The 15,210-nt window shown below is 42.3% G+C and overlaps 1 protein-coding gene across 2 annotated transcripts in view; it reads left to right on the top strand.

The window, feature by feature from the left end:
* MTCL1 (microtubule crosslinking factor 1) overlaps nt 1-15,210 on the top strand; it is a 96,745-nt gene that overhangs the window by 62,004 nt on the left and 19,531 nt on the right. For both annotated transcript variants that reach the window (XM_088524068.1, XM_088524067.1), the window contains 4 exons: nt 655-777; nt 3,674-3,904; nt 5,609-5,797; nt 13,571-13,738. In XM_088524068.1, coding sequence (XP_088380194.1) covers nt 655-777; nt 3,674-3,904; nt 5,609-5,797; nt 13,571-13,738 — 711 coding nt within the window. The remainder of the gene's footprint in view (nt 1-654; nt 778-3,673; nt 3,905-5,608; nt 5,798-13,570; nt 13,739-15,210) is intronic.

Raw genomic sequence — 15,210 nt, 5'->3', positions numbered from 1 at the left:
TGGGTAGATGCCAGGTGAGTCGGTAGGGTTGGGATTCAAAGTCAATACCTTTCATGAGATCTGTTTCTGCACATAGGTGGTCCCCATGACATTTGTAGAGTAGTTGTTTTGAGTGGGAATTGCAGAATAAAGTTGACTTGTGCAGAGAGCTGTGCTGTATTTGAAGAAAGAGACTTTTTATGTCTGATTGGTTTCATAACCAATTACCTGTCTAACCAGTAGTATTGCAAATGAGTACATAACTGGGTGCACTATATATATACCCTACATACATCTTCTGCAGGGATGTTAAAATTTTATAGTTTTGATTATCATAAAAAAAATATACCACCAAATACAGAATCCTGGAACTAGGAACTAATCTGTCAAACTTTATTCATGCTGAAGCTGTCTCAGCTACTCAGCAAAGTGCAGTTCTAGAGCAGAGGCCTGAAGGGAATACGCAGCATGTAACATGAGCATCATGGCTTTAGCTTTTGGACGAAGTCACACGGGAAATTCCCACACAAATTTAGGGCATTGCTGTTTATTTGCACGCTGTGCTTTGGTTTGAACTGTTGATAACTGTAAACTATGCAGATGTCTGTCCTGCCTTTCTTTTTTAACCGCCAAAACACACTTTCCACTAAACCTATCCTTTGTCCTGCTGATCAGCTCAGGGATTCCCATGTTTTACCTGTACAGAGTGTATCGATACAGGAGCTTCAGGCTCAACTTGAGCAGGAGACGAGACTTCACCGAGAGGAGCAAGAAAAGTTTACAGAAAGGATCATTCAGGTAAATAAACGACCCAGCTGCTGTGAGACACGCATGGCCATAGTGTGTGAACCATAACCTTGTGTGTCAGAAATGCGGGAACTCGTGTCCTAAAAGACCTGGGTTTTGAGCTCATCTGAGTAAATGAAGAATCTGGGAGTTAGTAAAATCTCAACTGAAAATAGTTCTACTACTTTCATTGTGGCTTCTCCATTCATTAGGGAGTGACTTTGTCCTCTTATCTATGTAAACCATATGAGAAAGAGGCCATTCCATTGAGTTGCCAGGGTAGCTCCTAAAATTTTCCAACCCTGGTAGGTACTGAGCAGGGAAAAATCAAGCTCTAAGGGACATTTTCCATCAGAGACCTCCAGTGTAAGACAAGCAGATAAGTGGAAGGGGAAACCGTGAAATATTGCAGTAGGAGTTTTGTCAGCCCTCTGTGAGCTTGGGAAGAGCTGTGCTCTCTGGGAGCAGTTCTGACACTTCTGCCCCTTCCTAATCCAAAGAAAACCCAACACTACTCTCAAGTCAGAGGAGCTGCTACTCTCTCTCGAGTGAGATGCAAATCAAGTCATTCTGTATTTCTCAGTACCCCATGTTTCCATTCCTCTTGCTCATAAACAGTGAAGAAATCCTATTTTGTTACATGTGCTCCCCTGGCTTTCTTCAAGGCTGGAACATTAGTCAATAACTCTGGAGCAGAAAAATCTGTTGCCAATTTTTGCAGGCTGTTTAGCACTTTACTGAAGTTTTCTTTTAAAATTTACTTCATAAACCAAATTTAGCATAACTGTTGCATGGTGTAAAACATGTATCCTTGTGTCAGCTAATCGCATTATGCCCAAGTGGTATTTCTCCATTCTCTGTCATAAATAGTTTTAATTTCCAGTTGATCTCCATAGGAGCTTTCCTGGGAGGTTTTTGAAGGCAACCAGTAAATTGATTTCCTTCCTAGCTGTCTTGAATGCTTTTTGAAAGCTGTGCCTGCCTCTTAAAATTCTTTTATTCTGCAATAGCATAATACCCTCTGAAGTTACCTCCACGAGGGACTTCTGCAAGCATTTGTGGCCACTGTGACTTAGACCATAATAACTTGTAAAACAATAAAAAATGCAGCAGAATCAAAGCTAAATATTCACACTTAAAACAGTAGAAAATGAAGAATGAAAGCGTCTTCTGGATTCTTCATTTTTTCCAGATTATGCCCATCCTGTTTGATATTACTCCTTTTTTTATCATCTTCCAGGATTTCTGGTGGAAATGACTCATAGATCTTTGCTGTATTTAACCATAACTTTGTTTGGTGTAGGAATCTGTATCAACACCAGATCTGTTTGTGTCTTGCTGTGAAGATTAAATTTATAAAAATCTCCTTTTTACTATTTCATTTATGGCAATATTTAAGGGCATTTAATTAATGCATGCTAGTGGTATACAATCCTCACGAGTGTTATCAGAAGCTGTGTGTATGTTTTAGGGACCGTTATATCTAATTTTGTTTCAGATTACTTTTAAGATGCATTATAAACCCACTTAAGCAAGTAAGTATTGTAAATAATTCTGATTTAATCAGGAATATATTTACAAGTTTTTATACTTACTTAAAGGATTATTTATTATAATGAAATTATATAACAAAATCAAAATATTTTTTCTTCTAAAATCTTCCAAATTGTTTCGGTTAATGTTAAAGATGCATTCACTTTTAAAGAAATGTTAGCATATATGTTGAAACTTTACATTATGCCAGAGCATAATTTAAAGGCAACACAGTCATTAGTAAAGTATCTAGCATGGAAGAAGCAGTTGTCTCCTAAGCATCTGAATTTTGCTGTGAAAAATCAAGCTTATATTTATTATAGTATTTGCTGATGGGGCTGTCTTCCTATCCCCCGAAGAAGGATTTCAGAAGCATTCTTCATAACTATGTGCATGTTCTTCATGCCAGGGTATGTTCCTATGGTGTAAACCATTGTGGTTGTTAATTTACTATGGCTTTCATAGATTATATCTGTGGAGCTGGTAAGCAGAGAGAGAGTGAGAGGGACTGTTTTTCTATATAGGTGAATTAATACAACAGAATGGAAAATAGTAAAAATTGTCATTTGGAAATGAGTGGCTCTATACTCCTTTTCTGTGTGCTTTTCTTTATCAATATGAACTACAGCTTTGTCTCTTCAGGTAGCATGTGAGATGTTGTACAGCTAGCTTGTCTAGGTGTTCCTGGCCAGAGCCATGCTGTTCCTTGGTTTTGACATGCTGAGGGAGAAGTCACCTTTGAAGAACAGTATTTTAGGCGGGCTTGTGTCGAAACAGGTGTAATTACACTTGGACTTCAGGCTATGAGCTTTTCCTGGTACTTCTAGTACTGCAGCTCCAATCTGGTGAAGGCAGAGTTGCAGCCTGTTGTTATCTGCTCCGTTCCTGCGAGCATCCCTTGCCTAGTCAGAGCAGAATGAGAAAGTGTTTGTCGTGAGCTGCCCAGGTGCCAGGAGGATGGATGGTGGGAAAGGAGGGTCTCGTAGTCAGGTCTGAGATGCTGGATGTGGTTCCTTGGGAAGTGTTGCCCTTCCAGAAGGAGCAGGAGACAGTTTAGGCTGTGCTGGGAGCGTACTGCAGGGACACAGTCAAGACAGGGAGGAAAGCACAAGGGCTGAAAAATGTCTACATGTGCATCTTCAGAGTGCCTCTTCCAAACAGCAAACAGGCCTCTTCCACAGCAGGCTACTAGGATGGGGTTATCTAAGCCACATTTATCACCCGTGGTCCTCTGGTTTCCTCAACCCTTGCCAAAGTCAAACTAGAGATTTCAGTACAAACTAGAGATTTCAGTGTGTCTCACTCAACTTAGTACGAGTGTTGGAGACCCCTAGGAGAGGACCTTGTTGACATTGTGTCTGTGGTTCCATTAAAGCTGGAGGAGGAGCATATGCAGACCCTGCGGAGGAAAGACTTGGAAGTGCAGAGCTTGACTTTGCAGAACAAGCTGGAAGAGAAGACCTGGAGCCAGGAGAAGAGCCTGCTGCACCAAGAGCTGAGGCACTTCAAGCAGGACACCTTCCTGCTGTACGTGAAGCTGAAGTGGCTGCTGAAGCACTGGCGGCAAGGCAAGCGGATGGAGGAGGAAGGGGAGGACGTACTCGAGGTAACTGGACCACAGTGATAACCCAGTTAAATCGCAAGGGGGAAGGGCTTTCCAGCACTGCCACTGGGGGCATGGACACTGGGATGCCCCTTCTTTAAGACAAGCTTTAAATATGATGTGGCAGCAGCAGCTTTGTGATTAGGTATGGGCTTTAAGAGGTTGAAAGTAAACCATGAAGCCTTTTATTAGGTTGGCTTGTACTAAAGGGGATTCTGTATGATATCTTTATGTTACAGATCACTTATCTTTGAATCGAAACCCTTGGCTAGTACAAACATCTGGTCCTGAAAAATCCTCTCATAGTAAATGAAGATTTAATTAGGCCTCTGAGATATGACTCCTGAGTAATTTTTGGAAAGAAAAAAATGCATTAGTGAGCTGATGGAGTGGAATTGGTTTAGATGACTTGAGTGCTGTCATTTTTCTCAAGTGAGTGTACAGTGTATTCCTTACAGAGCCTTCAGCAATACAGATGGAGGGAAGCTCTGTTTTCATGTTGGCAGGAGAACTACACAGCTTCTTGTGGGAACTTACAGTGATTCATTCTTGTTTGTTCCTTCTCTGCATGCACACGTCTATCACCGTCAGCAGCAATACACCGGGAGTCATCATGGTGATTTTCCAAGCAGCAACTAAATTAAGATCAGGAATTTCATAAGTACATAGCAACCTGGAATCCCCAAGCTGGCATGATTAACAGGGATGTGATTTCCAGAAATGTACTGTGAGAAAAGGTGCTGCTGAGCTATGTCAGGCTGCAGAGCCAGAATTAACAATTGCTTTGGAAATCTTATCCAAAGAAATCCTAGATAGAAAAGTATATTTGCCCATTCAGACATTTTGTCCAAAATCCTTGTGAAGGGCAGAGGGATCTTGCAGGCTCATGCAATTTTAAAACCATCTCATCAAACACTCATGTTGGATTTTTTTTCCCACTATTTCTGGTATTTATGTACCCAATGTTTTCCAGTGTTTGCATTTTCTACATTTGGCAGAACAAGAAATCTTTCACGTCTGCTAAGAATATGGTTAGGTAGAATACTCCAATGTTTTGCATGCCAAATAGAGGATGGATGAACATCCGTACCTTTAACAGATGTGGAAATATGAGTCAGAAAGATGAGTAGCTGTTTAGAAATAATTTGCTTCTACTTTACTTCAGAAATACTGATTTGCTTTTTTGTGTACTAACTCATCTTCTATCATCTTCTATCTAAATAGCTTCCATTTTTCACTACTTGGGTTTTTTGACTGGTTCATTTACAGTCAGTCCCTCTCCTGTCATTACTGTTGTCATGAGTTTTCATTAACTCAACAGAGAAAATGAAGTGGTGGATTCAGGCCCCTCCTGATCTCCATATCTTCGTCCTACAGTACCACCATTGTCTTCTGTAGGTTTTCATTGCATGATGACTCTCACACTGCGTGGTGCTTGTGCATCCCTCTTCTCAACCACACGGCTACAACAGGCAGCTCTCCTGTTTTGCAGGCCTGCATAGCACCGTGTTCTCATGTGCAGCAAGTTAGCTGGTATTGCTCAGCGGCCGTATGGAAGACTGTCCCCAGTAACCTACAGAATGGAAGCAGCCACTATACCCTGCCAGAAAGAGAAAATAGTCCTTTCCCTTAGTCCTTCAGGAGATTTCTGTTCCTCCATGGTAAATGTAGGAAGACTGTTGATTTGTCCCATCTTGTGCATTTCAGATCGAGCCTCTTGAGGCCCTCCCTGAATTTGGCCTTCCATCTGAGCAAAAGGCGGAGGATGCAGAGCGAGAGGAGGAGGAAGAGGATGTTGTTTTTGCACTGGCAGATTATTCTCAGCGTCCCACTGTGGAGAGCACTGATCACGGGCCACAGCTGCAGACTGCAGAGTTACTGCAGCAGCAGAAGCAGGTACCGTACCAGAAGGCACTTGTATGTCATGTCCTGGGAATGGAAAGTGTGGATTTTCCAGGGGATGCATATTCTGCTGCTGCTGTGCTAAATCACCTGGAATCATGTTCATAACAACAGCTCTAGCAACACAGCAGTTGCAATGGATTTCGTCCATTAGATTTATATTTAATCAGGAGCCACGTGATTACTGTTCTCCTGTTGGCAGATGATCTCAGGGAAAAATCCTATTTCCTCTTGTGGCCGTTTGCCCAGAAACATCTATCAGTGTGTGATGGTTTGCAGAATTTACACACTTCTCTTGCCTCTGCATATCTATTGTATTCTCCTGTCCAGCTTCTAGCAAAAAGAGGTGATTTTACTTCCTTTAAATAATTTAAGAAATGAGCACATGTATTTAATGATTCCTTTAGAGATGATGGGAAAACAGTGCAAAAGTTCCTTCCTGTCACTGGGCCTCATTTTCAAATACCTAAGGGCAAATCATGCTGAGTTTTCCCTGGTGTCTTCTCCACCCTGTCTCTGTGTGTCAGAGCAATGTGCAGAGAACTCAACACTCAACACTCAATAAAAGCATGCAAGACAGAAGTTTGATTTCACCACCACGCTACATATATTTTTTCAAAGGCTGCAAAAACTCCTAAGCATGGTAAAATTTAATACAAAACAGTATGAAATTCACAGGTAGGACATATTACAGTTGGACTGAATAAACTGAACTATTACCCATTTTTTAGTTTTCATCATTTATACACTATAGCTGCACAGCTTTAGCCATTTCTTTTCTGCACATGTCTTGTGAAGAGGTTTATCTTTAACTGAGTAACTGTGTATTCTTTTCCTCATGGTTTCTTGTTTCATTCACTCAACAGTTTTTGAAATGTGTGGTGAACTACCCAACCCTCCAAAACATGGGTGTTTTGCTGAAAGACTGAAGGCACACACACCAACAGAACACATAGTTATATTCTGATTTATTTTATAGTTTCACTGACATTTCTTCACACGGTACCTTGTGTCCTGTTTAAAGGCTCAACCAAATTTTCATAATTTCTAATATCTCTAAGTGAGTAAAACTAAGACTCCACGGATATGAAATATGGTGCTGATCACTGTCACACATCTTTGTGCTGAATTTTTCAGTGTTTGGTGCATTGTTGTGTGCACTGAATATGCCTAGTGAATTCAAAGCTTTGTGCGTTGAATATACCAACAATCCTAATAACGACAGTAATAACAAACTTTCAAAGAGGAAAATCCAGGCTTCTAACATAGCCCTTTTGATGCATCTTCTTATATTTTTAAAATGGAAAATGTTCAAATGACAGCATCTCATTATTTAGAACTATTTACAAATGGACGTAGCAGCAAAAAATCTGAGAAAATAACATATTCAGTGAAAAAGTTCTTGTATCCTTATGCCTTATGTTTAGTCTCTGTGCAGGCCCCTGCCTTGGAGCCCCTTCTTTAGCAAACGTTTTCCACAACCACGTTACGCTGCTGGCCTTGCTGCAGGCTCTGGGGTTAGTGTGGGTTGTGTCTCCGCATATCCCTTCCTCTCCTTAAATTCTCTCTCAATTCCCCCAGTTCTCAGGACTGTGCAGTTTACATATTGCCTGTGTAGGCAACAGTAAGTCTCCATCCTAGAGTAAAGTTAGGCTGGTGCTGGGAGATAGAGAGGCTCTCTTGCAAACTACCTCTCTATTCAGTTAGAATTCGTCTTTGAATGCAAAACAGTAGAGAAAAAGAGCACTCTGCCAGTTCCTAGCCTGCTTTCAGCTCATGTACTCTTGAGCTTTCCTTTTTAATAGTACTAGCTGATGATTCCACCCCTAGCTGCGATTTCAGATGACGTTTGTTCCCAAGGTAGCATTGCTCCCAACATTTGATTAGTTTAGCATTTGGAAAGGGTATAGTGCTACTAATGCTGGTGGAGGTCAGACAACTTTGCTTTCAGGAACATCTTTGTCAATCCTAGACCCATCACTGTTTTCCTCTCAGCAAGCTCCTTTCTGGTAGAGGTTGAAGAAGGCTGTGGAAGAGATGCTCCCGAGCATTTCATTTTGTGGCATTCACTCTGTAGACTGATTTAATCTGTGTATAATAAATATGAAGCAATATACCATCTCAGTACAACCTTTGTCGTATATTTTCCATATATATCCCTTAAAATGACCAAGAACATGCAAATAAAATATATCTTATTTAAAATAATCATTGCTTGGAGACTAATCTCAATTTAAGTGGCAAAAATGGTTAGTAGGATTGAATGTGATTCATTTTTAATAGCTTGCATGATGTTCTAAGACAGCATTTCCAGCTAATCTCACTTAAAGAAATGAGGTACAGAAACAGACCCCTGTTGATAGAAGAAATATTTTATATTAAACAGTGCACAACACCCAGATGGATTTGTGAAGGTAAAAGAGGTTTCCTACCTTCCAACTGTGAAAAAGTGTTATTTCAACACTGCAAGTGAGCAACTTTGCTCAGCATTCTTCATTTCAAGCATTATTACTTGTTTCACCTGTTTACTGTATTTTACAGTGCACTGAGTCTTCCCACAAGCACTGTATTTATTCACAGGCGTGTGCTTGAATGGGTTGAACAGGGTTTTTGGTGCTACTTGGATGGTAGCTATTAATGGGGAGGAAGGATTATAATCCTACCCTGTGACACAGAAATAGGGAGCCTCAGTGTAGGTTAATTCTGATCCTGGGATAAACTCAGGGCATCGATGTCTTCTGTGACAAAGGGCTGGGATGGAGGCTCAAGGCTTTCCCAGAACCAAGCACTGACCTCCGATGCTTTAGTGGGATTTGACTCATCTGCCCATCTCACTGTGGCCCTGCCAACCTCCTCCATGAGGTTCTCACCAAGGTCACAGAAGCTGGTCCTTGATCTACACCCATGACAGACTTTCTTCTGTAAAATTATCCGCTTAATTCACATATGATCCTGAAAACTCACTGGTTAATTTGTCCGTTAACTGAGCAAAACACATCTGCTTGTGCAATCTCTGCTCTGCAAAGAGCAGATGCAGAGCACGTCCTGAAGACAGGGATCTCAGCAGTGTTCACCTTCTCCTACTGACTTGTCAGTGACTTATCCTGTGATTAAAAAAAAAAAAAAAAGGATCTTTGGGGTCTTGTGCAGGTTCCTTGGGGTCTTGTGCAGGTTCCTTAAGCTCTCAGTCAGGAATAAAAGCTGTATATGGGGCTTTTCAGGTGAGTGCTGTAACAGGGGGAAGTCTATCAAGACTGCACCTGCCCAAGGAGAGCCCAGAGCTGCTGTTTCTGCCTGGCAAACTCCAAGATGAAAAGCATCAGCACTTAAAAGTGTTTAAATGTTTAAGCTTCGTTCCACATGAGGAAGGAAATCTTGCGATAGTCTAAGAGCCGCTGTGATAACTAGGTCAGAAAAAAAGGAAAACTAACTCAAAGTAACCCACATTTATTTTTAATATTAAATGGTCTTGCGTTTCTAATGCCATCCCTTTGCTGATAACCAGGGTGAGTGGCAGAAGAGGCTGGACAGGGAAGGTTCAGGAGCCAGGAAGAAAGGCTGGTCCCAGGCAGGGGACAAGCAGGCAGGTTGGGCTGGTGGCGCCGGAGAGGCGGCTGGCGGGCACGGAGCGAGCAGGGAGAAGGGAAGAGCGGGGCCTTTGGATGAGCAGAAAGGGCGAAGTGCCCCTTGGTACTGTAGGACCGGGGGACTGAAAAGAAAGGAGTTTACCTATCTGCTGGCCAATAGAAAACGTGTTAAAAATCAATACACTCACGGGTAGGGCTGTGGGGACTCCAGAAAATCTCTAGTTAGATTTTTTTCTTGCATATTTGTTTTCAAAGCTTAGCTTAAAAAAAGGCCTAAAGGAAGAGTAATTAAGACTTAAATATTCTAAAATGATTTGCACAAATATCCAGCTTCACTTTTTTTCCTAGAGCTGTGAATACAGAGAGAAAATGCACAGTTCTCGGAGTTTAGGCTCCAGACTTGTATTTTTAATTCATTGCTCTGCTAAACTGCTCACAATCCCAGATTTTGGCTAACTTGTTAAATGAATTCTCCAAGAAAGAAAGTGTGTCATTAAAACCAGAACCAAGCTTCAAACAATTTCTCAGGTCCAAATATTTCTGGAGCTGGAGGCTCACATCTCTGGGCTCGAATCTACTTAGTATAAAGACTCCAAAGTCCTGGAACTGAAATGGGCTTTGCCATGTTAAGTTCCTACTTCTTGTCAACTGGTATTTCATTTGCCTATAAAACCTGACCTGTGGGTGCAACAAGACTCTAAACTGTTTTTTTTTTTTTTTGGTTTTTGTTTTCTATTTCTTTGTCTTGGATCTGTTGTGAATCAGTCTAAATTATAGTGATTTTTCAGGTACTAAGGAGACAGCTACTTACGTGGGAGACTATTCAGAGAATCACGGCAATGCCCTGTTTCTTCTGCCTGTGCGCAGCAAAACATCTCTGGGAGGAGCAGGAAGACAGGAACAATCATTATTTTATACCTATGGGATTTACTGTTATGCAAAAGCTATTTGACAGTTTTACATCAGAAGGCTAAAAAAAAATTCTAAATGTAAATGTTGTATTTCCAAGCACATCATCTCAAAAGTACCATGTTTGTTCTCTAAAAATTCTTCAGTTTGGCAGAACAGAATAGTAATCACACAGACCTCTCCAACTTCAGGCTGCAAGTCACACACAAGGGACTTCTCTGCGGGAATTAGAAGAATGCACCAAAAATGTTACTTATATCGGCAAGTTAATTAAAATCTCAGGGGGTACCTGGGGTGCTTGTCTCATACAGTGACATTGATGTAACACCTCTAGAAATAAGATGTGCCCTCTCCCCAGCAGGCTGCAAACCTGCAGGGAGGTTCTCCTAACTCCTCTCCGCCCCAGTTGATGGCTTATTTCTTCATAAGACCTAATTTGATGCCACTCTAAAACTTAAAAATGCTTGCACAGGAATGCGGGAGCAAAGGGAGGCTTTAGCTTGCTTTTATTTCACTTGGGTTTATTTTTCTTCTGCCTCTTTTCCCTTGTGGAGCCTTTCAATTACTTTGCCCAAGAAAGAGTTTGATGCAGCACACAAGAAACACAGAATGTGGCTCCTGAACAAAAGCACTTCCGAGGCACTGGGAGTCAAGGGTTCGCTGAGGAGGTGAGGTTACATTTTGAAGCACTCAGGACCCAGCAGCTCCCACTGCGATCCTAAGGACAGATCTTCAAAGATACTTTATTCTGATCACTGTGCAAGAGACTTGTTTGGAGAATCTGGCCTTTGCTGGATATCAGGATGCCAATTCATGGTGCAAACCTGTAAAATCTCATCACCTATTGAAAAGCAGGTGATCTATGTGCATAATGGGGAGTGCAGCTGCATAGTAGGTTACTGCTAATTGGCATTAAATGTTAATGGTGTTAATTCTGCTTCTGTGGGTGTGTTTCTTACACAATGTCACGTTGCACGCCGTCACATTTCCTTAGCCCAAGCAGATTCAGGTCAGTCAGGGAGCACCTGCACCCATTTTCCTATGTGTTCAGCAATTTTTTGGGCTGATGAACCAAATGGGTTGGAAAAAGTAGACCATCTCTGTATGTTTGTTTCAAGAAGAAGGTGGAACAGCATGTCTGACTAGCAGAAGTTGGTGAGGTGGGTTCAGTGATGCCAAAGCATCTGGTAGGCAGGTGAAATCAGCTGACTTGCCTGTGCAAAACTGTATCCCGTACAGCTTAACCATTAACTTTTTTAGAGCTCTAAAGTTCTGTGATCCTTCTGAGCCTTTGGTCTGGAGTCACAGAGCTGAAGTGTGAAGGAGCAGAGGTGGAAGCCCCGCTTCGGACTTGCTTGGAGGGCACCCTGGGGTGCAGCCCCCCGGACCCTCTTGGCCTGTGGGGGATGCTCGGTTGGCTTTGCCGCTTTCCCCATCCCGTGCAGTTCCCAGGAGCAGTGGTGCTACCACCCCACACGTGCCTGGCACAACCCTCTGCGCAGGGGCTGCAGCTCTGCAGCTTGTCCTGGACCGGAGGCGCTGCGAGTCGACAGCGTGCGGGCCCCAGCGCTGGGAAAATAACCTGAACCTTCGGGGTTCATTAAGAAGTTTTTAACTTTCATTAAGAAGTTTTTAACTTGCCTCTAAAGAAAGCAAAATAAAATACAAAGGACACGGTATGTCTGGCTTGCTCTCCTAATTTTTACATTTACTTTGTAATTAGGCTATAGAATAAATTGTTCTTATTGTCCTTGCTGGGCACTATCCAACACTCTTTAGCTAGACAGTCTCAAATTTGAGGGTATTGCACATCCATCAACTTTGCTTCTATCATGCGACACACCAGGACACCCTGCTTAGGCAAGTTCTAAATATATACCTCAATTTCTGTCTCTGAGACACTCTTGCTTTGTTTTTTGTGCACCTCTGCTTACCTGACCTAGCTATAAAGAATTCCCCACTTAACTGCTTCATGAAATACTAGATAAGAGGAACTGCAGACAACCTACACTTGAAAAAATGAATGAAAAATAAAAGGAATTGGACTATCAAGCAAAACTGAAGCCAGATAATTTCAGTTAGGGTTCCCAAGGAAGCTAGCATATTCATGAGACCCAGGTGACTAAATGCCGAATTTGTTTCATGCATTTTCCCCTTTTTTCTACTCATGCTGTGCCTGCTAATCAATTGTAATTTTCTTAAAAGTCTTTTCTATTCAAAATAAAACTTGTCAGATACAATCTCTAGCTACTCCTTGATCTTTGAGAGGCTCATTGGGAATCTTTGATTGAGTTTTTGGATAAATAAATCATATTGCACATTTCTGTTTCCTAATTCAAAGACAGCAAAAAGGGTTGGAGGAAAGGGTTGGGTTTTTTTTTATTGATAACACATGAACTTTTAAAGTATTTTGCTGGGTATTTAATATAACTATGACAGGTTTTGCAAGTCCCTAGAGAGTCTGAAGAAAGTAAATGCCAAGTGAATGCCAGTGTCAAACTAAGAAAAAAAAACAGTGATTTGATTAAATGTACCTACCTATCTGTCAGTACTTGCCAAGATCTGACGTCAACTGTGGGCTAAACTTCTGTTTTGGCTCCTTTCTTGGCTTCCGATTAACATTTAAAATGTTAGTGAATATTTTAAATGTGACCATGGCATTCTCAGCAAGATGCTGGGGAGGATTTGCTTTTTGATCCTATTCCGTAAGAGGGAAAGCCTCCTGCCTGGCATTTTGACATGTTGCAAAGCTGGTCTCTGTGGACCTGCATGGGACTGAGAAGAAATGTGAAGCCCCTTAGCAGAGATACTTAGCTCAAAACCACAATATATTTTTTTAGAGTAACTTTGTCTTACAATGCCAAAGCATTGCAAATGAATCCTATTTCTTACTATAAACTTCACACATTTTTGAGGTTTGACGGCCAGCAATAACTGTAGGAGATTTACAGCTGCCTGACAGATCTTATATTCTACGTATGGATTACAGTGATGGAAGGGAAGCTATTACAGATGTCCTCAATCCAGAAAGATGCCTAGTCTTTTCTTCAGGATGATTAAGAGTCCTTGGCTTCCGTGTGTGCTCCAGAACTAGGACTTGCAAGGGAAAGTGGACACAGAAGGTATCGCTATTTTTAGTTTCCGTATGTGAGAGGCAACCCAGGCGCTTTCTTTGCCATGCAGTGAGCATATGGGCATTTTTCCTCCTAAAAGTGAAGCTAGAAGCTAAGGTTACTACAGATGGAACATTTATTTTTCTCTGTCCTGGCAGGCAAGCGAAAGCCGGAAGCTGCTGAGCGCCGTGAAGGGCCTCCTGGACGAGTTCCGTGCGGAGCTGCGGGACGACGAGCGCGAGCGCCACGGCCTCCAGCAGCAGTACGCGCGGGACAAGGCCGCCTGGGAGGTGGAAATGACCGAGCTCAAGTGCCAGCTCGAGCAGGTAGTGCCCCCCATGTCTCGTACTTGTAAGGAAATGGCAGAATCACTTAACCGAGTAGGAAATGGGTACAAGTTGAAACACAGGAAGTTCCACTTCCATGTGAGGAAGAACTTCTTTCCTGTGAGGGTGACAGAGCCCTGGCACAGGCTGCCCAGGGAGGTTGTGGAGTCTCCTTCCCTGGAGATCTTCCAAACCCGCCTGGATGCCACCCTGTGCCACGTGCTCTGGGTGTCCCTGCTGGAGCAGGGGGGTTGGACAAGATGATCTCTAGAGGTCCCTTCCAACCTCAACCATTCTGGGATTCTGTGAAATCTGTGGCAGTCAGGAAGATTACTGTAGTTATCCTTTTAAAAGCCAAGCGTCATGAGGCCTCCCTGGGTGCCTAAGCAATGCCTTGCCCTTTGAGTACCTCTTGGGTTTCAGTTGCCCCAGGATGAGTATCCGTGGAGCAGGTACTGTGTAATATACGTGAGGACAAAGGATCTGAACCTCTTCTGGTTTTAATTCCTCCAAAGAGTTGGCTGGTAATATATCAGCTGTGATAATGAGACATGCGGCTGTCTGTATTCATTTGCATTTTTAGGAGAGAAAATGTCTTCGTGTTGGCATGTTCACAATTAGCTCATCTCTGTGCCTTGGCACATAACAACTGCAGTATTTGATGCTTAGGAAAGAAATGAGTAACTTAATAATACCGAAGCATCAGATCAGTATGTCCTAGCAAACCAGCCAGTCCAGGCTACTGACTGGTGACGGATGGTACCGCAGTGGAGAGAAAGCTCTAGCTTCCTGCCATAAGTTTCTATTAAAAGCATGTCTGTAAAATCTGGCGCCAGGTGCTGCAGTGTTGCAAACTGCCGTTCACAGTTCACTGTTTCTGAGGCAAAATGAAAACAAACCTGCAGAAAACCACATGGCATCATTTCCAAGGCTGACAGCGTAAAAGCTTTGGTTTTCTGCATTGAAGAGGGGAGGGGAAGGAGAAATAATATGTTCAGGTCCTGTTGGAAAGATTTATAATTGTAGAACATCTCTGCAGAAGACAAATGTAACAACAATATTAGCTGCTGAGACGATGGTACATTTAGGAGGATTTACTGAACATGGGAGCACTGTCAGGAGACTCGCTGTGACGCATGGTGTGGAGACGTGAACACTTCTCTTCCTGGCCAGGTGCAGTGATGGAAGAAGATTTAATTTTAGCAGAATTTTCCCTCAGTGGATTCAGATTCTCATTTTCAGATCAGCAGTGTCATAGCACACACGAATTCCCAGTCAACAGATCATTTGAAAAAGAAAATAAAAACAATTGCCATTTTCTCTCCCTAACCTAAATGTGAGAACAAAGACCAAAACTTAGAGACAGTTAGTTTGAGAAATCTGCAAGTGCAGAGCTTGCACCTTTGTGTTCATATGGGCAATGTACACCTAGGCTGCTGTTTTGGTTGGTGAGACCGTGCTCCCATACCCGC

The sequence above is a fragment of the Tinamus guttatus genome, unplaced genomic scaffold (genome assembly GCF_059628265.1).
Source record: "Tinamus guttatus ecotype Peru unplaced genomic scaffold, ASM5962826v1 Tinamus_guttatus_pri_ptg000203l, whole genome shotgun sequence".
Lineage (NCBI taxonomy): Eukaryota > Metazoa > Chordata > Aves > Tinamiformes > Tinamidae > Tinamus > Tinamus guttatus.
Note: the sequence above shows the minus strand (reverse complement) of the source record. Positions and strands in the feature narration are given on the sequence as shown.